The sequence below is a fragment of the Notechis scutatus genome, chromosome 2 (genome assembly GCF_049901735.1).
Source record: "Notechis scutatus isolate UNSWTSFEM ecotype Mainland chromosome 2, rNotScu1.2, whole genome shotgun sequence".
NCBI lineage: Eukaryota > Metazoa > Chordata > Lepidosauria > Squamata > Elapidae > Notechis > Notechis scutatus.
Window position 1 is genome coordinate 252,250,893 of NC_142010.1, and position 23,914 is coordinate 252,274,806.

General features: G+C 36.0%; 1 protein-coding gene across 5 annotated transcripts in view; it reads right to left on the minus strand.

Moving 5' to 3' along the window:
* WDR7 (WD repeat domain 7) overlaps positions 1–23,914 on the minus strand; it is a 265,074-nt gene that overhangs the window by 25,751 nt on the left and 215,409 nt on the right. For all 5 annotated transcript variants that reach the window (XM_087958594.1, XM_087958593.1, XM_087958592.1 and 2 more), the window contains one exon: positions 13,704–13,803. In XM_087958594.1, the coding sequence (XP_087814720.1) occupies positions 13,704–13,803 (100 nt within the window). The remainder of the gene's footprint in view (positions 1–13,703; positions 13,804–23,914) is intronic.

Genomic DNA, 23,914 nt, shown 5'->3' on the forward strand with positions numbered 1-23,914 from the left:
CTATTCTATTCTATTCTATTCTAAGGCTGAGTCAAGACAGAAATTCAAAGCAACAAAGAAAAGGTTAACAAAATTAGCTCAGACAAGCACCTAGGATTTGCATTTTCCCTTTTGCCTATAGAGCCAGGTATGACCCCGACATAACCCCTACACGACATAGGAATCTGACAACAGTCAATAGAATATATGTTCTTGCACAGGAACTGGAAGCTCAAATACAAAGCCCAAAGAAGGTATAAAACCCACCCATTCTCCACTCCATTTTGTTAGCTGCCCAGAATCACATGTGGTTTGGTGGTTCTGCTTCATCAGTAAAGAGAACCTTTCTTTCCAATCAGCCTCCAGACTCCATGTTTTCTCCAGTGCCTTTCTCCCGGCTTAGAACTGGACTTGGATATTTCTTCCAACATTATCAACCATTTATTGGGCCTGCCTCTTAAATACAACGCCTTTAAACCAGGAGAGGCAGGTGTAAATATTTAGACAGACAGACAGACACACACACACACAGACACACCTAAAGTATTGGATATATATTCAAAAGACACACATATAATGGATCAGCTGGCTATCTAGCTCCTTTTGCAACAGCTTTGCAAAAATATACCTTCGGAAGGTGAAAAGCAAAATAAGAGAATACAAGCACTTTCGTTCCCTAAGGGAACCCAAAGCCCCTTGAAGACAACCCTTGTAACTTTCAAATGTCACGTCTAGAGAAATATCATAGGTCACCCATTAAAAGAATAGAAAATAAGCTTGTCATAATTTTAAAACGTAAACACAGACGAAAATCCAACAGAGGAAAGCACACACAAAACAACGAACTCATCAGTGTCATACCAATTTCCTATAAATTCTCCACTGGGTGCAGAAGATATACTTGGAGAAGCTGCCTTTCTTAATAGACAGCTAGTTAACTTACTACTGACTAGGCTGAGTAGCAGTGGATTTCCAAGATTTGATGGGTGAGTTATTCCCAGTGTTTTACAAAGAATTCACATTATTTGGAGGCATCTTATAAGTTTGGTAGTAAATGAAATTCACATGGATATGGGGGCAAGGCTATCTTTTACCATCACACCAGCCTTACCAGGAAAGCAAACATGTTTTACAAACTTGATTATTAGCACCCAGTGAGATTTGAGTTTGAGAGTTATGTTTAATGCCACTACTGGGGGAAAAAAGACATATTCAATTGCATTTATCCCCCAGTTTTCACTAGATTTATCTACAAAATTTATTGAGTACTCAATCCAGCAACTATTTTTAAAAATATATATGATTCCTTGACAAGAAAACAACAACAAGCAGTTATTGCTAATGTAAGTAGAAAATAAAGGCACATATCCATGTGGTCAGTTCATTACAGCAGTAATTTTTTTTTATTTGAACTAGACTTGGTTTTCTTTTATACTGAATGATGAAAAGGATCTCTCTCTCACACACACTTTGTATGGAGAGAGAGAGAAAGTCAAACACAAAAAGAGAGAAAAATATTAATGAGAACTGCAGAATTTGTGTCAAAGCGTTTAGCAAAAACCTTGACTACAGATGCATGACACAAACAAACATGTTACTCTTAAATTCATAAATAAATTGTTTATGTAAAAGGCACCAAAGCCTATAATCATTGATCTATTAACACGTACCAAGAAAAAAAAATTAAAATAATACAGGGATTTTGCATCTCAGTCCTAAGCTGAAGTCCACAAGCATGTTGCAATAATATCAGTAGCTGTGATGCTGTATGTTTATCATGAGATAATCACACCCCTGGAGGATTAAAGGCACTCAGCTGAACCTTGTGCCTCTGAACACACTTGGGGTGCCATTATCTGATGATAACCCTACTCTCTGTCAAGCCTTATTGCTTAATTAGGGTTTATGAAGGTGATAACAAGAGTAAAAAAAAAAAAATCAGATGAACACCACCCAAGACTACTGATACCTTAATCAACTTAAATCTAGCAGCTGAAAATAGACATGACCAACAAAAGAGCATATAATCACTTAGCAGTAATTATGTTCTATAGAAGAACGCATCAGCTGATAAGTGATGTGGAAATTCCCACACTTAATCATTTTGTTCAGTCAATGGTTTTGCGAAAGGAAATTTAATGTGCACTTAAGAAAACATTAAGGCAGCCTTTGTGGGCAAAAATGAATTCTCCTAATCTAAAGTTTAAGCAAAAAGGGGGTGCAAGAGAAAAACATTCAAGAGCACAAATAGATACACCTCCTCTACATCCTCAGCATCAAAAATGCTTCTGAGCACACAGAACATTTGTCTGTCAAAAATCTAGGCCTTTTGTTAATGTTCTGTAAAGTCTTTTCTTATTTGCAGATGGAACACGCTCACTTGGAACTGCTTTCCAATTCACAGCGAAACATCAATTATCTTTATCAAACAACAATATCTCATCGCAGTCCATTATCAAGATGGAGTCTTATTTTAACTGGACTGCAGCCCTATCTGTATATCAAGGCAGGCCACGGTGGCAGAGAGTGAGTGAAAGCCTGTGAAATAATCAATAATAATAATCAAATTGTGGCCGACAGGTTGTGAGGATGGAAGTTTTTGATGAAACCTCAACCTTTCTGTGTGTGTGTGTGTGTGTGTGTGTGTGTGTGTGTGTGCAGATGATAAGGTTTAACCTTTACAATACCTGATAACTATGACTGAGAAGAAGCAGCCCACCATGCATATAAGTGAAGCCGGACGTTCAGGAATTGCATCATTTGACTGAACAGCATTCTCTGTACATGCAGGACTAAGAAGAGCTCTATCAACACAATAATAAACCACACTGCAAAGTATTTTGGTGTTGATGGGATTTGGGCGGGATTAATAACCCCCAAAGACAATGTAATAGTGTTTTAATACTATGAATTGGTTTAAGCAATATGCCTAAAAGTTAGAATCCAGGCAGTTATGATATTGAGATTTCTCCGTGGTTTATAATAAAAAATAAAACCAAAGAAAGTGAAAATAGCCAAGAGTAGCGAAGAGCTATTCAAAATAGCTAACCACCCAGAGTCGCTTCTGGAGCAGATGGGAGGCCCATTAATCTATTAAATAAATAAAAATAAAAGCAAACAAATGGATTTATATTGATAGTGAGAGGGACAGCATATTAATTAATTAACCAAATAAATAAATAAATAAAAGCCAGTCGGGCATTTTTTTTTAAAGACTACAGATGTGCTCAGACTGGTAGCAAATGAACCCAAATTTTCACAGTGGTGTCATTAAGAGGGAGAGTCATATAGAAAGAGGCATTCCCTCAGAGGTTGCATTACATTTTGTGGCTTTAAAGATTTAAAAAAATGCGCTAATTGTTTCATCCAGAAACCAATAGACAAAGCATGTATATTTTTGGCAGATGTACAACCTGACCCCTTTAAGATCCTCCAGAGGCCAATGTGATCAATCTACGCTCAGTGTATTGTCATTGAAACTTCTGGAATGAGACACATAGGAAACTAATTACAATTATAGTAATCAGATCTGGAGATTATCAGTTTGTGTTATTATTATTTTTTCTTGTATACTAAATCAAGAAGATTGGGAAAGCAAAGTTCTTACACTATCACAAGAAAGCAGCTTGATACCAAATCAGTCTGTGAGCAAAAAAAAAGAGATGGGTAGACAATGACCTATAGTTCCATACATTGCTTAAGTGGGAGAAGAACACACAAGAATTTGAACATTGGTGTCTCTATAAATAGAGCTTGTGTTGTGCTTGATACACTACAGTTGATGTAATATGTGATGGCCTTATTCATTTTGCCAGAATAAGCCTATTTATCAAAATCTTGTAGTTTTGCAATTTCTTGCCAAGGCTGACACTGTTAAAATTGTTCCTGGCAAATGTCCCACTCAAGAAATCCAAACAGTAATGCTCTTTTGGGGACAATCCAAATCACCCCATTGTTTGGATATTTATCATCTCTCTGCATACAGATGATCTCTTATCTAATCCTTTATTAAGTGGGCAGAATACAGTCGGACACCATTCCCTAAATATATGACAGAAATCAGATTTAGGTATCATCAGCACACCGACAACACCTAGTAGGATTTCCTACAATCTCTTTTTATCAGTTGCATGTATCAAAGCACTATCAAAAAGTCCTGGAAATAGAATAGAATCTGAGGGACCCAAATCATTTCCCCCTGTTTTCTTCAACAATAGTCTCAGAGTGGCAACATCTGCATTCTACCTTTAAGAAAAACAAGGAACCACTTTGAATTACTTCCTACTCCAAAGTTTCTCAAGCAATTCAAAAGGATACCATTTTGAAAAACAACAACCAACAAAAAGTCCTAGTTAGATATGCTTGCTGCCTTTGGTTACTTATAAAGTAATAAAAGCAGGATAAAAATCTAATTAAACAAAGAAACTTGATTTGAAACCATTTTGAAATGGGCCAAAATCTAGTCATGCAGATGTTTTTCTTCAACCTTATTGGAAATAGTTTTAGAACTTACATCGCATTGTAAAGAACACACACACACACACACACACACACACACACACACACACACCCCTGTAGATTCTCTGTAGTTAAAAAATAGATAAAATATTAGAAAGGAAGTTTAACAAGCATATTTTAGGTTTACATGATTTTTCTTTAAAACAACAACACTGAATGTAGCACTTTGTAATCAGGTTGTAAATTCAGAAAGAGGTGACATTACATAGGCAAATACATATGATCTATAATTCTTAGGACAGCTGATATTAAAGAATTCTTGATAAATAAAGCACTAAATCCTTGCAAACTATGATTTTGGTTAAGACAAACTACCCGTGTCCGCACTCTATCTTCCTCTCTTACAAATAATTTTTCATTTTACAACCTTCACTTCTGTCAAACCAAAATTTCAACTATGAACAGACTCATATTAACTAGTACATTTAATTGTTCATAACATACTATTTTTTTTGATCAAAACTAATTACTCTGAGAAAGAATTATCTATTTTCTATATTTCCAATACTTTCTAAAAACAGGTTTCTTTTGTTAATGCACAAGTTATCTGTTATTATTCATGTGAAACACTAACAAATATGTTTCTCATGGCCACATTGCCACTAATAAATTATTTTTTGCAAACCTCAAGATTTAAAAACACGTTTAAGTGCCAATAAGAATATTTTATTTTTAAAGAAGTTTTGTTATTTATTCTAGTAACTCAAAATTTTTAATCTCTCATCAATAAACTTGGAATTAATTTAAACTGATATAATTCAATCCCTCCTTTTTAAAACTAAGAGATGGGAACAATATCTCCATCTCATTGTAAGGAACTGACTGAAGCAATTTTTGCAGAAGCATACAAATACATTTCTTACATATCTTAGAAAGATATCTGTACCAAACCTCTTGCTCCTAAACTATTTCTAAAAACCTCTATGAATTAATCCAAGTTTACAGAGTGAATATTGCAAGTATGTGTGTGTACATACACACAAACACCTCACTGCATAAATTGGAGGGCAAATTTAAAATAACAACAACGATGAAGACTGTGATAACTATTTAATGAAAGACAAAGCGCATGATGATTCATTCAATAACGCTAACCATTTTTTTAATGATTGCAGTGGGGCATTGCTGTATCTCTCAGTTATGCTTACTGTCCTGTTCATTTTCAGTTGCACAATTTGCCAATTCTTTAAAAATAACATTTTTGTTCTAAATTGTAGACATCTGCTCAAGCCCTTCACAATGCACAAAACCTTAAAGCATATAGGTCTCTGTCCAACATATAATAAATGTTATCCAGAAATGCAGCAGTTGTACTAAAGCCAACATCAGTTGCTTTCCAGAGCTGAGTAGCAATAAGATAGTATGTTTTATTATGAGTGTCATGGAGACGGTGTGAAAAATCAAGAGCCACAGGCAGTAAGCAGCAATGGGTCAATAATGTTCACAGAGACATTGTGTGGATAATCAACAACAAGGCTTTAGGTTCTCTATGCAAACAGCTGAAGGGCAAATCAATACAGCCATGGGAAGGACACTGCCTTGTTCTACTTCCCACAATACACTACCCACCACTATAAGAAAGAACCCTAAAAATGAAATGAATTCTAACTTCATCTACAGCAAGCACAAAGCAGTAGCAAAATAAAAATAGTTGCCATTAAAAGCACTCTACTGTATATAGCTGTTTTTAGAAGAAAAAGGAGGGGGGAAGCCCTAAAGTACAGACCTTAAACAGACCTTAATAATGAGTGATGGCTGTAAGACACAAAATGGTGTGTACTCTGAATACTTAGTGTGTGATACCAGTTTGCCTCTTGAAAGCATTATAAAGAGCTTCTCTTTTGTCAGCTGCATCTTTCTACCTCGATTCCAACCAAGTAATCAGGATCATTTAAGTCTTTGGAATTAAAGAGTGAAAATGCAGTCAAAAATCAATTGGTTTTGTAATTATGTTGGTCATAACAGCTTTACATTTGGGGACAAGTATGTACAATATGCTACAAAACAAATGATTTAAGTTATTGGGATGATATTGAAATGTATATTATAGTTGCCAGGGGCAATATTTTTTTTGTGTGTAAAAATATATAAAAATACCAAGCTTTTAAATAGTTGAAGTTAATTATTTTTTCAGTAAAACAACATATTGGAAATATTGTTAATGTATTACATTTCAGAGCAAAGTTGGTTCTTTATTCCATCAAAGATTTAATCATCAAATGAAGTCTCTACTATGTGGCCCCATTCAATTAAAGCATATAAAACTAGCCTGTTTCAGAAAATTTTGATTGAAAGTATCTATTTTCTTTTCTCATTCAAACAAACAAAGCTTGCTAACTACTTTGCTTCTTCATATTTTTGAAATACTGTTGCTTTTTTGGGACACTGTATTTGGCATATCACGAGAAAAATCACAAAAGCAACGTGGCTAATTAAAAAACAGATTGTCAGCTTACCATTTGGTATGATTTTGAGGACTGTATATGAAAAATTAATATAGGAATTAATGCTTTCCGCACCACAGGAATATATGGAGAACTCTAAATGTTAACTAGAACTATGATTAATGCCCATTACCCTTCAAAACTGCTTTTTAAAATTATGTCTTGTTCAATTATATTACTAAGTAAAACATAAACCAAAAATAGCCTTAATTCTTTCAGGCTTTGCTTTTGTAATATAATTTTCAACAAGTCTATTGCTTATTTTTTTATGAGGTGCTATATTCTTATGAAGTGAAAGAAGAAATATATAGGTGTGTGCATCCTATTTAATTGAAGCTTGGACCTCTCATTCTCTCATCCCAAAACACTCTCATATCCTAAAACAAATTCAAAAGATTCCATTATGAGAAGTAACAATTTATGAACAGAAGAGAAAAAGTTATAATCTAAAGTCACTCATTTTTCTATAAACTACTGCTGCCTAATTTATTAGATTTGTACCCAGCCATAATAAACCAACTCGTGAATCTCACTTTTCTAGTTAAAGTGAAAGGAAACCAATACTTTCTGGTTTTTGATTTACCCTTGGAGTTTTGTAAGAAACCATGTTGGACACTAGATTTAAATTGCAGAATTGAAAAATGATTGGCTAGAATCAGCAGCAGAGCCTGGAAACTGGCTGAGCATGCTAGATGTTGGCCTCAGCAATGGCCTTCGGTGTGAGAATTCAGCTCTTTCCTCACAGAAGGTTCTGTAGACTGAACTCCACTTGAATTGGGATGCTACATTCATTTCATAAATACATATAAAAAATAATACGTCTTATGGTTTCCACAGAACAGGGCTCGGTGAAAGGAATCTGAACCATTTTGTTTCAACATCCACCTGATCCTATCAGATTTTGTTTTTTCAAAAGAAAAGAAATGGGTTACACTGACTAAATCGATAAGTTTTCTAGTGACGCTATACCCGATGAACAATTTAACCAAGGGAAGAATGGGGAATCACTATTACCAAAAAAAAAACCCAGTATTTTTGGTTGTTTTTTTTTAAAAGGCAAGATACGATTACAACTCAGTTGGCAACTTGAGACATTTTTATAGAGGTGCATATTCTGAATGGAGGAAGGTGAAAATCTGTCCTCTAATTCATTCACAAACAAGGGCCACAAGGAACAAAAGGTGAACACCCTTCCCCACACACACTATTAAGAGCAGGAAGAACTACAGTAGAAACTAAAACTGATAATGGTGCACGTGGCAAGATCTTAAGCAGCTGGAGCAGATCAAAATATGCAGGAAGGCAATTCCAAGAAGTATAAGTGGTCATTTTAAAAGGAATAAATCATGCTTCCACATCTAGAGTTACAAATTGGGTCAAACTGATCTGTGCTGCCAACTAACAACAAAGTGCTGAGCAAGCCATTAAGGAAAAGCTTTCCCAAGTGTGTCACACCATTCATTTCAACACGTAGCATTGATTCATTGTCGGCTCAGGTTGGGAGTATGGGGACACTGAAGGAGGTCACGTCTGCACAATTTTTTTTAAAAGTGTCATATATGATGTGTCCAGTGCATTCAATTTATTTGACACACAAATCTTTCACCTGGCTTGGTTTTTTTCAGCATCAGTGGGCATCCAGGCAGAACTAGGATGGGATACAGACAGTATGACCTGACATGTTTGTTGCTGGACAACAGAAGTAGGATGGGGCTATTGTGCTTATGGCCTCCTTTAAAGGATTGTTATTGGCATCCTGGACACTAGAGAACACATCCCTGATTGTATAGTTGTTATATTTATATGACATAAAAGGCCCATATAGGCTTCTACAACATCATATTCTCATTTTGTAAGACTCTGTTTTAAATCAGAAGCAGCCGGTGGTACTTGTAATGAGGGGTTCCGCGAATTAAATTTTTCCTTTTGGAGCGGCACTGCATATTTTCTAACAGGAAGAGTTTAAAAAGTTAAATGACTGTGATAATCACCATTTTCCCAATTATGAATGAGAAAAGAAAATGAGTAAGTTTTCTAATTAACATTTCCAGCATTGATGGCATTAAAAATAAAGGAGTTTAGGTTACAAAGGGGGTTCGAAATGAAATGGAAAGAATTTTCCAAATGCAATACTATGTTTTGTTGAATTCCAAATAAACTTATAGCAGGATCCATGCTCTAATCAGTCAGATTAGGATCCTATTTCAACAGAGAACAGAGAAAGAATTCCGTTCTACCCAGTTGATCTCTAGCATTTGAGACTCAGTGGAAGTTCTTGAATATGGATCTTTTGTTTAATTATTAGGCCAGTTATCATCCTAGATGAAGTTTATGAGAGGAATTCATTATATAAAATCCAGTAAGGCGGTACTCAGATTTTCCTCCATAAATGTGTCTATTCTGTTGTTAAAATTACATTAGTTTACAATCACTATGATATTTGGTTGTGATACATTTCTAAATTCTAAATTATCTTTAATGTTTGCTAGAATGAATGTTGACTGTTTCCTAGTATGATTTGATTGCTTATTGTACCCTATGACTATTATTAAGTGTTGTATCTTATGATTCTTGACTCTTGACGAATGTATCTTTTCTTTTATATACACTGAGAGCATATGCACCAAAGACAAATTCCTTGTGTGTCCAATCACACTTGGCCAATAAATAATTCTATTCTATTCTATTCTATTCTATTCTATTCTATTCTATTCTATTCTATTCTATTCTATTCTATTCTATTCCATTCCATTCCATTCCATTCCAATGTTTGCTATATTGGTAGTGGTTTTAAATTTTGTTTGCAATATTAAAAGTTTAGTAGAACAAAGAAAATGTGATACAAAATGAATACAATTATATTTACTACTACAACAACCACCACCACTATTACTTAACAATATGTTTAATAAATCCTTGATAATCCATCATTGTGGATGGCTTCCATGACTATTTATTGTTTAAGGTTTTCAAACAAATTGTTTGAAATATAGGATAATTTTCTTTCAGGTGGTATTTATAGCCACATTCAGATAAGTTACTCATGTTTTAGATTCAACAGTTTGCCTTCCTGTGAAATGGGATTTGGCTAAAACAAAAGAAAAAAAGGCTAAAATAGATGAATGTATATTTTGGGGCTCTAACCTCACTTTTGCCTTGTATTCTGTTGAAAAGTTATTTATCTGTGATTGTTTTAGAAGCCAAATAAATCTTATTCTTCTACAGTAAGCTTCCTCAAAATCCAAATACAACCACCAACTTACAGATATGTGCAGTTTAGTCTTCTAACTCTTGGTTTTTTTTCTTTTTAATAATGTGCCATTTCTACTTACTATAAAATATCTGCCCTTCCTTTCTTCTTTTTAAGATGGTTTTTCATAAATGGTAGGAAAATCTCTCCAGGTTAAATTGTACTTACAAATGATAGTTGGCAGAATACAATTCTGATCCTTTTCACCTCATTTACAGTACAACAGGCTGGCCTGCACAGGCCCGAATATATCCATTTTTGAATGTAATTGTCCACATATTCCAGCAGCAAACACAAAACCCTTAGTAGGTTTCCAAGTAATTGCAACTAAACAAAATGCATAGTACTTTCCAATAGGTTCTAATTTGCAATAAATATGCTGTATCTCCTTCTTCCCTTTTATCCTTGAAATTTCTTCAGTAATATCTCCTCCCGTCTTTGTGTGGTACATTGTCTGTCCCTGCTACTAAAACCCATCATTGTAATTTGTTTCCCTGCTTCATTATAACTGTAATGTCCTTTCAGTTTTTCATTCAGAGAGCAGCAATTCCTTACTTCCACCTTTTGCTGGCATCGCTAAAATGACCTCTTGGATCCTGGTTCATGGAAATGAATATTTTCATAGATTTGCCAACATTTATATGCTGTGTCCTCTTCTAATTCTTCGTGTTTTTCAAAATATGAGATAAAACACATTAGTAAAAATGTAATACCCGTCCATAAGAAGCAAAAAAAATGTCCCTATTAAGAATATTAAATAACTTTGTAAACATATAAATAATTTATAAATAAATGTATAAAGAAAGAAAGAACATTAAATAACTGTAAATGTATAAATATCAAATGTCTCTGAACATTCCCTTAGAGAAGATTTAACCTTGAGGGTCAAGCATATCCAAAGAAGGGGATTGAATCTTTAGGTCCGTGATGGCGAACCTATGGCATGTGTAATAACTGTCTACACTGAAGTTTGCTTGAAAAAGGGGTATTTTTCTTTGCAACATATTCCTGTCACTGGAGAATCATCAACTACATTAAACCGAATTGTTCTCATAAATGGTATAGCCACATCTGTGGAGCGCTTGCCTCACAATCAGGAGGCTGTAAGTTTGATCCTAGGTATTGGCTAATATTTGGAATAGACTCTCCTGCTCGAGCAGGGGGTTGGACTAGATGACCTCCAAGGCAGGGGTGGGATTCTACTAGTTCGCACCTATTCGCTAGAACCGGTTGTTAACATTCTAAGCAGTTCGGAGAACCAGTTGTTAGAAGAAATTAGTGGCCTAATCCTGTAAGGAAGGCAGGAAGGAAATATTCTGGTGTTGCTTACAGAAACTACCTCTCTGTTAACCCTTCTTGGAAGGACTAGACTTCCTGTCTCAAGAACGTCTCTGGAGTTTTCCCCCCCTCCTTTGCTGGTACTTTGCTTGTGTGGAGTGACCATTCAAATTTACAATGGCACTGAAAAAAGGGTCTTATGACCCTTTTTCACACTTATGACTGTTGCAGCATCCCCACAGTCATGAGAGGCCAGGTGAGAAGATGCGTGCCTCGATGTGAGTGATATTGAGTTGGCCACACCCAGCCAATAACATGACCACCAAGCCACACCCACCCAGTCACATGACCACCAAGCCACGCCCACCAACTAAGCCACACCCACAGAACCGGTTGTTAAAAAATTTGAATCCTACCCCTGCTTCAAGGTCCCTTCCAACTCTGTTTTCTATGATCATGGCCTTGGTTTAGTTGAACTAATTTAACAATAGATGCACGTGAAACAAAATGTTGGTATATTTTTAAACCAGCTGCAGTTAATCCACAGGATGCATACCAGAAGACTACTGGAAGAGGAGAAAGAACAGATATCCAAGCATGTCTATTAAACAAAAGGCAAAGCAAGCCAGAAAGAAGATTTTCTTGCTAGATACAGCTCTTTTTTTGTCATTTAGGTATGTAAGAATACTCTTTCAACCTTTGTTATACCCATTTTTAACTTATACAAATTTTGAAATCTATTATGTGGAGCCATTTTTCTACCACTGGTGGTCAAAGCAGAATTCTATATGTCTACCCTATGGATACATTAGCAAATAAATTATTAAAAAGAGAGATATAGAATCAAAACCGAGAACCAACAAAGAATTAAAAACATTTTTGGGGGGTTGGTAAGGAGAACAAAGCACAGAAAACAAAAGATGTACAAAATGTGAATGGAAAGTTCCCACGAAAATACATCAGGTCTCCCCTTGAACACCAGGTAATATTATGCACATTTTGAGAAACAGGAATTGAAACTGCACCAATTAAATTATATAATCTTTCAGTAAGAGAGTAATTTGTTTAATTTAGGAGTAAGGAAACTGCCGATATTAAGGAGACTTATGAAATTAGTTGACACTTGACAATTAATAACTAGACTAGAGATTGATGCTTGCTATATCTGAACATGAAACTGTATTTTAATAGTTTACCAGCCCATCAATTGCATTTCTTTAACAAAATTGCACCATTCAAGAGATGTAATTAGTTAAACTGTGAATAAACTTCTCTAGGCTGTCCAGATTAGGGTTTTTTTAAAAAACAAAACAAAAAACTATGGTTCTTTGGAGGATCAGAGATCTATATTTTAAAACAAATGGAACATTCGTTCAGTTCATTAGTTAATTCAAGAAATTAGTGAACCAAAGAAAATGTACCGAAGATTAAAGCTGCATTTTTAAACAAAGCTGAGATTGCGGTTATGTACCATGCACCAAATATAATTAATAATTAGGCATTTTTAACCATTGCAGCTGCAAGAGTCCAAACTTGGTTTAGATAGATACAGACATGTCAGGATTAAAATGCCTAGAAAACACTGGGAAAAATAAGCCCCAGGACTTTCTTGAATCATGGTTCCTGGCAATGTGATAATGTCAGCACATGTCTCATAAGATTAGGTACCTTTTCTGTTCATGCATTTGTGGAAAGCCCTAGAGAGCTTTGACCCAATTAAGAATCTTTATAGCCCATTCTCAAATATGATTACTCAGAGGTTTTAGTAAATGTTTTTGTGACTGCATCTTATTTGACTTACTTTGGTGACAACTATCACTGATCTCTTTAGTGACTCTCAATGTTGAGAATGGAATTTGTATTTTTTTAAAAAAACACCTCAGTAAATGATTCCCAGGGAGCCATTTGCAGATATGCAACACAAAAACTGATGTAGGGAAAAACTGAGCACTGTGTGAGAAGTTTGTGGTGTGTGTGTGTTTGTGTGTGTGCATGTGTCCGTGCGTGTGTGTACTGGACAGCTATTATTAACCCATCTGCGCTCACCATTCAGTTACAAGCAAACAAAAACAGTGAGACTGTATATACATTGAGTCCTTCATTAAACTATTGATTCCCCTTAGCATTATCCATAACGTTCCAGCGACTCAGCATGTCAACTGGTGCAGAGCGAGTCCACTTTCCTTTCAATACTTCTGCAGTTTAAAGAGAGAGGATCACGATGATTTATTTACCTGACATTTTCCAGTCCGGATGTCATAGAGGGCCACTGAACCATGGCGAGATCCAACTGCTATTCGATGACTCCGCTCGTAATAGCTGACCATGTAGAACCTGAATTGGACATCAGAACAAGGAAAAAGTGAGATCTGATTGGACTGTGGGCAAGATGCAAAATGGCGGGGTTGAGGAGGGTTTGGTCGTATTTTTTGTTTTATGTTGCTTATACATATCAATTTGTGAACAATGTGATACTTGGGTATCATATGTTTTAGTACAAATAAACATATTATTACTCATAGTTATTACATTTCATTGTTTCATTGTTTAAACATATCTAATACTACCGCCATTCAATTTCTAAACCTCCCTCTTTTTATTATATCTTGTTATATTAATATATATATTATTGTTCTCCTCTTATTTCTATTCTAACTTTTATTCATGTCACCGTAATATTCAAAGACATTTCTTTTCTATCTTCCATCTTTCACTGCTTTATTATTCATATTTTCCTTTTTTAAGTCTTCACATCTGTATATATTAAAGTTTCATCCTTCATTCTTTCATTGTTCAGTGTTTCAATATACAATTCTTATACCAATTGCAATATCATTTAAACATATAGGGTAGATCTATTTATATTCTTTCCATTCATCCAATCCATGTAATTCCACTATTAATACACATGCTTATATTAAAATATATTATTTCATTATCTAATTACTCATTGTTTAATTTTTTATTAATATTTATATTATTATTAATTTTATTATTTCACTGCTAATCATTAATTACATCATTGTATTATTTCAATATGTTAACAATACCATCATTCATTCTGTAGTTTTCCAAAGGGTTTTTTGGATGTTGTTGTTTTACCATGTTTGGGTAGGTAAAGGAAGTTCTAAAAAAACAAGCTTTTATTTTACAATGCATCACACTGCCATGGTGCCATCTTCTCATTTCCCAGAATCCTTTGTGACAAAAAAAAAATCTCTTCAGCTTCTTGATAGGAACTCAAACACCTTAACCCCGTGTTTGAGTTCCAAGAAGCTGAATAGATGTTTGGCAAACTGGGTCCCAAAGGATTCTGGGAAAGGAAAAGGCGGCACCAGGCTACGTGTAAAATGAAAGGTTGGTTTTAGAATAAATTATCCCGAAACCCGAATAAATTATCCTGAAAAACAGGATAATCTCTGATCTTTCCTACATTAAATACAGCACGACCAACAGCTGTTGAAAATTTTGAAGGCCTCGTGCTCTAGATTTTACCCATGTATATTTCCACCTAGGTTCTCAAATGGTTTTCTTGATTTATTTGTGATATGATTTTTTTTTAGTCTTCTTTTGGCACATAGGCCATGCAAGAAGGCCAGCAGTAAAACAAAGATAAAATAGTTAAATTGGAAAGAAAATAATTCAGAATCATACCAATCTCTCTCATTTAAATTGTCCTTTTATTCAGTTGTTTTCCTGTCTAGGTAAATACTGCTATTTCTTTGCATGATATATGTACATGCCATTTATTTTGTTGGCTTTATTATGTATTGTGTTCTTCATTACAGTAGACAGAAGCTTCAGCAAGAAAGCCTGTTCTCTTTCCTCCACTTTTCCAAGAGAAAATCTTTCTTGTCCCTTTCCTTTTCCCACTATGCAACTCCACGCTTTTAAGAAAATATAGCAGCTCTCCTGACCTGTCTACTTCCGATATCTGCCACAGCCTCCTCATATAAATTCAAATTAGTCCTTCTTTTTATCTTTTATTCATTCAGTGTTATATGCGGCCAGATGACTGCCAGGAATATAAATCCTTCCATCCTCCACCATTCAGTCAGAACTGAAGAAGCTTCTTGGACGAGAAGCAAAATGACTTCAAGGAAAAACAAAGTCCAGTTGCCTTTTGAAAAAGCACCTTGACCTGGATGACTGAGATGGATGCTTGGCTACCAGCCAGTTGCCAAGCATCTGAATTTTTGACCAAGGGATGCTGTAACAGTTGCAAATGTGAAAAATGGTCACAAGTCACACTTTTTCAGGGATGTAACTTCAAATGGTCACTAAATGAACTGTTGTAAGTTGAGGACGACCTGTATTTTGGACCAGGACTGTCGAGACTTAAGATTCTAATCTGCCTTTTTAACCAGAGAAGTTCACAAGGTGACTCTGGGCCTGGCAACTTCTGTCAGCCCGTCCTCCTCACTGTGGCAGAGAAAAGAAAAAGAAATGCTACGTGTGCCTCCTTGAAGTCGTTGAGGAAAGGGTGATATAAATCTAACTAACCAACCGGTAATTACATTAAATAAAATTACTGCTACAGCGAAGCAGACATTGTGCATTAATCAACGTATCAGGACCGTTACACGGAGACAGCTTTCAAATTAATGACATTAAATATGGTACATTTTCTGTGAATTTCTGCACAAACATTTTTATTGTTAATATAGTTACAGGAGGAAAACTGTCATGTAATACAATTTAAGAGGCAATTGAAAGCTTTTGACCTTCCCTTGTAGAAAAGAAAAGGATCTTCTCTAATTTGAAAACTGAGAGGGATTTCAAATAGGTCAACCATTAAGGATTACAATACTGGGCCAAATGGAAATCTTGGAACATGGACATCTGCAGCAAATGAGCTTTGTGAAGCCATATATAGAGGCAATAAAGATAGGGGTAATATTTTTCCTCTATTGGATAGCGCTATAATCTTCAATATAAACCTGAATTTATCTGGTTTACCATCTGCTAGAGTTACACTGGATGGATTACTCAGGAAAAACTATTCCCATTTATTGGGTCCTTATCCGTCTTGCAAAAAAAAAAAAAAAAAAATATCAAAAATGTTCAGTCTCATTAACTCTAATGAGTGAATAATACCCTTAAAAGATTCTTTTAAGATTGGAAGAATGCTAAAAGTATCAGTTATCAATCAACCTCTTTTGTATATTATGAGTGCATGATAAAGATCATTTGAATTAATTTCAGATTGATTTTGAGAAAGTTTGGTCTAGGCAACAGGCTGGAAAGTGGCTGACCATGAGTTCTAGTCCTGCCTTAGCTATGAAAGCCAACTGGATGACCTTGGCACCAATCTCTCTTCTCAGCCCAACTCATCACACAGAGTTATTGCTGGGGGGAAACAGGAAGAGGAATGTGTGTTGGATATGTTCACTGCACTGAGATATTATGTATGTATGTATAAATAATAAACAAATGGACACACAAATAAATACATTTTTCACTCAGATTTTGGTGCTGAAGTGTTCTAGTTCCCTCACAACCCTGTGTGAATTTATTCTTAATCTGTTGAAGGATTCTATTATAGGAGCTCAACTGAAGCAAGCAGACTATGGCCAGATCCAAAAGCGAAAATCCTTGTTTGTTTTTTAAAATCTGTTTATTTTTCCCCTCTCTAATAAATGGATGTTTAGAACATGTCCAGATGCTCTTACCATATTTCTCAAATGTCAAGTTGTCCTTTGCATGGGGCTTCAAGCAGGGCAAGGCTGCCTGAAATTAGCCCAGGGGCTACAAAATAATACTCTTGATCAAGTTAACCTTGCTATCTATAATATTATCACAAGGCATTTAATTTATCAGTTTAAGTATCTGAAAGTATTAAAAACTACCTCAGAAATACCTTAATGCATTTGTGATATTACAGACAGTCCAATTTGTGTCCCCAAAGGCTATTTTTAAATAAACTATTTTTAAATTAGGATGCATTCACAATATAAGCTTTTCAAAAAGGAAATGAAGCCTGAATATTATGAAAAACTCCAATCTTAAACATATTAAGACTGCTCCTAAAATACTGAGTTTGATTTAGCTCATTTTGTAGCATAATCATAAAATACTCTAAATGCACTAAAGTGGTAGGCTTAATAATTAAAACATCTGCTCTATTCTGCTGTATCCAAATTTCTGAAATTCTGAATCGAGAGGTTGTAAAATCATTTTGTTTGTTTTATTAAAGAAACACAAATGATATCATCACCATGTGCCATTCACAAAATTAAAAAGAGAATAAAACACTATTAGCAATTACTTAGGGCTGAAATAATATACTTATCTGCAATATAACACCAATATGATTTTTTTTCATACTAAATTTACTTCGGGGCCTTTTCATAGACCTGAAAAACTATACAAACCCTGGTTCCTAAGTTGCCTCTGGATGAGATGAGTGGCACACCCATCTTATAATTGGTGGCACACCAATAAGGATGTCTAGACATCTTTATTTACAAATAAAGAAATTCAGACCAGCATATCCTTTTCTGAATTCTTTGCTCATCATACACATTCTCAGTTTTTGCAATACGTCTTCTGAACCATGACAATTTCTTCTCTCTCTCTCCAATGTCGTTTTCAGAATGCTGCCAATGTTGGTGGGGCTGTGTTTTTCTCCTAGGTAGATCCTTGATTAGGATACTGTTTTCTGCTTGACCTTCTGGTGTTAATATCTGCTTATCTGGTAGGCTATTGGCGAGGGTGTGTTCTTAGTTTTTTTTTACTTTCTCTTTTGACTGATGTGTAAATGTCATTTACCTCTAGGTGCCCTTTAATGACCTATTTGTCTGAATGCCAAGCTTCCAGGAATTCCCTGGTGTTTTTGGATTTAGCTTGGTTTAGGACACTTACAGTTTCCCTGTGGTCAACTGTGGTCTGTCCATGTGTTGTGATATTAAGGAGTTTCATCATGTCTTCTGACTGCTAGTTGGTGTTCATGCATGCGTTCTGCTAGTCTTCTGCTGCCTGTTCTACATAGTAGCTGTTATATAGTAGCCTTAGAATGTATATGTAGATGACTCCTGCTTTTACTTCTTGGGTTGATGGTGTTTTGATTTACTTAAGATGTTTTGGAGGACTTTAGTTGGCTTGTGTGCTACAGTGATGCCGTATAGTTGTAACAGTCTGTTGTTTCTGAGATGTTTTTGATGTAAGTTAGTGATATCCTTTTCATAGGTTGTGTTGGTTATACTGTAGCGTTGTGATGGCGAACCTGTGCAGAGCCATCTCTCCGGGCACACCAGCCGTCGCCCGTTACTCTTCTGGGTTCCGGTATGCCAGCTGGTCTTCATGCATTCAGGTTTGCCAGAAACTGGAAGAGAGGCTCCTTGGAGTGCATGCACGTGCCGGCCAGCTGGTCTTCGCATGCGCATGCATGTTCGAAACAGGAAGACCAGGTGGCCCGTGTGCATGCATGCGCCAGCAAGCTAAGCTTCCGGTTTCTGGCACTCCCGCGCATGCACATCAGGAAGTTTTTTTTATTGCATTCTGGAACACACTTCCTCACTAGTCCAACATATGAAAGCCACAGGTCATAGTATCGACTTCAATGGCACCAAAAACCTAGCTACTATAGAAAACCCTGGCTACAGAATCATCAGAGAAGCCATAGAGATTGCTAAAAGACCTAATAATATGAACAGAAGAGATGACTCCACCAGACTGTCAATCATCTGGAAGCCTGCACTCACAAACAAAAAAATCTCTATACCGCAATCCAAGCAAGCACCTGGACACAAACAGACCCCCCCGCAATACCTCCAGCCCAAACATGCACCAGCCAGCTACCCAAATAAAACCTAGCTTCCTAATAAATAATTATCGTCCATTCACAAGAAACCAAGCTGCACTAAGAAACCCCAATGCACAAAGCACAATGTTGTCAACTAATCAAGAACACAGAAACTCAAAGACCAGTAAAAACAGACCTAGATTTCCAGCCAATCAAGATGAGAAAAAAACCATTCAAATAAAGCAGAAAGCCAGCACCAAATTCAAACAAAAAACGGCTGCCAAGCCTGACACACACGATTAAAAAGAACCCAATACACAAGCCTGAGGATGGCAGATGAGATTCTGCCAAAACGTCACTATAATAAAAGCACAAATATTAAGACGTGGGAAAAAACCCGAAGAAACCTAAATACCATACATATAAATACCTGCGAAAACATCACACACACACACACACACACACACACACACACACATTAGGTGGTCTGTTTCCTTTTTGCTGATGTTCTGGGTTGGTGCAATGCATTTGCATATTCATTTGCATATTTTAGTATTGGGGTGGTGTTTATAAGTTTTTTGGCTTTGTATATATTGTGTTCTGCTCATGCTAATGGTGGTTCACTCTGTCTGCTAAGAGGATGGTGATGGTTTGGTCTCTCCTTAGGTTTTTTTGGGTTGCTCTACTTTGAGTTGGTTCTGGTTCTGTGTTCTTTTGGTCTGTGGTATGACTGCCCATCTTATGTTTTCTTGGATCTTGGTTTTACTAAATGATCTTTCTGAATTAAGGCTCATACATGCTTAGGAGCTTCCACTATCTTTTAACATTTTCAAAATGTCAAAAACTACATTACCCTATGCCTAACCCAATTATTGCTGCTATTATTTCAGTGTTTCAGCTTGTAAGATTTCTGTCTGGCATTTTAATGAGCACCTACAATTGAGCAATATTAAACAGCAGAACCTAAGGCCTCACTGATATGCAAGCTATGATCCATGCAAAATGGCTCAAGCAAGACAAAAGGCATAGGAAGGTTTCTAAACAGGCCAACTGTGAGTGAATTGAAATGTAGTTCTCATAATCTATAGGCTGCTGGTTGGCTGGTATGGTGACTATGGGGATTATGGGATTTGTAATCCGATGTCTTTATATAACATCTGTAGAACATCCCTATTATCTGTGTACTTATTTTGAATCTGCGAACAGCTGAATAGAAGCTGTTAAGTTTGCATTCATATTCACAGAACACTGTTCTGTTTATTTTAACTGCACACACGGGTTATGTCAGCTTCTGTTGATTCAATGATCCATTAAAATGTACAGCTTGACCAGGGATGCTTAACCTTTGTACAAATTTGGGATCTTTGGAAGAAGGTGGGAGTTAGATGAAGAAGTAATGGCAGCTTGAGGTTCTGAGTCCCACATTCTTTTATATTTGTTGGCAATGTTGTGAAGCAAAATTCTGGAAAATGATTCATAACGGAACAAACCAAATGTTAAAAGCTGAATTATCATTTCAACATGTAATATTTGTATTAAATTTAAATTGGGAGACTGTGTGTTCTGATCCTTCCTTAGGCATAAAGCCAACTGGATAATTCTGGACCAGCTGCTTTCTCTCAGCCGTAGGAGGAAGGCAAAGGCAAACAAGTTCTGAAAATGTTGCCAAGAAAACTGCAGTCTAGGCAATACCCAGGAGCCAAGACTGATACAAAGGCAAAAACCACAAAACTAAAGAAAACCCTTAAAGTATACTGAATCCTAACTACCACAAGGAAGACATATGCACTCTTTTACTATAAAATCTGGTTAATCTCCACATTGGAAGAACGGCTTACTAAATTGTGGGGGTATATGGTGACATCTAGAATAATTTCGTATCTTAAAAGTAAATCTGATACAGAATTTAATTGAATTTGGAAACCACTGCTAGACTACAAATGAACATATGGATTTGTACCACACACACACAGGTCAAATTTAATTTCTTTATGTTTAGAGTCTGTGCTTCAAATGTATAGGATTTTCAAATCAGAAGAGACTTTTAGTCATATGGACAGAATTTTCCAATCACAATCAGTGATTTATACCAATTTGATCATGGTTACAGATATTCATACTTTAATGATTAGTGTTCTAATACTGATTTTTTTAGTCTTTGAAATGATATAATACATTCAGTTACTCTTAATTAACTAATGATATATTGGAAAATGAAACCCTCCATTACATTTGTAAATCCCTTATGCATTTGTTTGTTGCTCATTATTGTTCATTTCAACCCTTTCCTCCTCCCTTTTCTTCGTTTGTTTTGCAGAATTTTTATATTGCACCAGCCAACTGGTGACCTATTGGCTCATTCTTCTTTCTACACATAAGTTTACATTGTCTCCCCTCCCTTCATGGCTCTCAGGAGAGCACCCAACGAGCCACCTCCTCCTCCTTGGCCAACTGGAAGAACTGCCTGCCACTTTGCTGGGGGTAAGGGGGAATGATGGGAAAAGCATATAAAAACAGTGGCGGGATTCAATTTTTTTTACTACCGGTTCTGTGGCCATGGCTGGTGGGTGTGGCATGGTTTGGTGGGCGTGGCTTGGTGGGCATGGCAGGGGAAGGATACTGTAAAATCCCCATTCCCTCCCCACCCCACTAATCTGCTTTCCAGCTCCGTTCTCCTGTGCAGGGCAACAAAAGAAGACCCAGCCGATCAGCTGGGACTCGGGAGGCAGAGAATAGATGTGCGCGGGGCCAGTCAGAGTTGGTATTTACCGGATCTCCAAACTACTCAAAATTTCTGCTACCGGTTCTCTGGAACCTGTCAGAACTGGCTGAATACCACCTCTGATACAAAACATTCCTTGGAATGTTGGAAGGGAACTTGGAACTCACCCCCATATGTCAATATGGAAAGTTTCTCATCCTGAGACTCCTATCCTGATAACTCATAACACTGAACACACTGTTGTCTGAGTTCTCTTCCCAGATCTGGGGACATTACAGATTCAACAAGGCTTATTCCACATTTCAGCAGAATTGGAGAGGACTCTCTTCATTTGCCATTGAAAATTCCTGTTGGTTCAAGGGGTTTTGCCAAACCATAAGTCTTTAGATCTGTTCACTGCCACCCAGGGGGGAAGCTTGCAGTAAAACTGCTGTTTCAGTCCTAACAATCCCTTGAAGGTGAAGGAATGCTGAGAATAAGGGGTACCTGAAGATGAGGCAAGCTAAGGGGAGCAACGCCAAGGGAATTTACACTTAAAAATAACAAAGTAAACAGTAATATTTATTCTAAAACACACAGACTTTGTTTTCTCAAAACACCATTGCCTTTTTGAGAATGTATTAATATAACATGAATTGGAATTGGATAAGATAAGCTTAATATTTAACAATAATAAGGATGATGTAATATGAAACTAAGCGAATATAATGAACAGGTAACTATGGTCATGTTTGTATTGAGATGTGAAACCTGGAACCACACCGCTTGCCAAATGAGAATTTTTTATTTTAAAAAAATAAAATAAAAGCAGGGAGAAAATTGAATAATGGAATTACTAGGTATGTTTAACTGATATGGCGGTAGGCATTTGGACAGAGTTTTGAAAGGTTGAAAATAAGCATTGAAGGATTATGAATTAATGTGAAATATATGCATTGAGAGATATGATCGATATTATTAATTTTGCCTATACTAAAATGTATGATATATTGATGCCACACTATTAATGTATTGCTGTGCATATGCAGATTGAAATAAATTTGGGAAAAATTGGGAAAAAACCCAAAACACTATTGCCTTTGAAGTCCCATCTTTTTTATCTCACTATCTTTGACCTCATGGAGAACATGTATAGTTTGATTTGTAACTCCAATTAGCACAATCAATGGGTTTTCTGGTTCCTGTTATTAAGCAAACAGGGGCAATTCTTATACAAATAGTTCTGAGGTCAGCTAGACACTACAGAAACTCTTATTTAAGTCAGTACAATACCATACATTACAGCAACAATATACTATATGCATACTGTAATGGCATTTCCCCCCACCCTCATACTTTCATACGAAGCTACCTTAACTCAAGTCTGTTACATATAGACTGCTGTTCCTCATTAGGATTTGATTTTTTTTCTTTTTTCTTTATTAATTAATTTATATTGCCACCTATTTGCCCATGACAGGTTGAGGCAGCTTACACAAAGTAAAACCACATTTAAAACAAAAAATAAAAATAAAAACAATAAAAACTAACAAAAAGAATCAAATAAATTAATAAAGTACAATAGAACAAAATTTGGGGGGAAAATTTGTTAGTAATCTAATCAGTGGATGCTACCTGATTTAGCTCATATTTAGTTGTTATAATATTAATATAGAGCTGAAATGTATCCCCTTTCCAAGTTATGAAGTTGGCTGGAATAGAAACGGGAAACAAAATAATATTCAAATTTATTTATTGCCATTTTCACATTCCTGCTGTCACTGTGCTGCTTTCTAGAGTGCTTCAAACTCAGAAGAAACCAAATGTTGAGAAACATACAGTGCCTCCTTCTCTTATCCTCATCTTGTCCTGAGATGTTGTCCTGGGGAACATATGAAAGGATATAATAACTGGGAAAGGGCGGAGAGGGGAATTTGCCCCAGGTGCCTCGCCTGCTTCTTTCCACTTCTTTCTTTTTCTGCTTTTGGCTGCATGCAAGG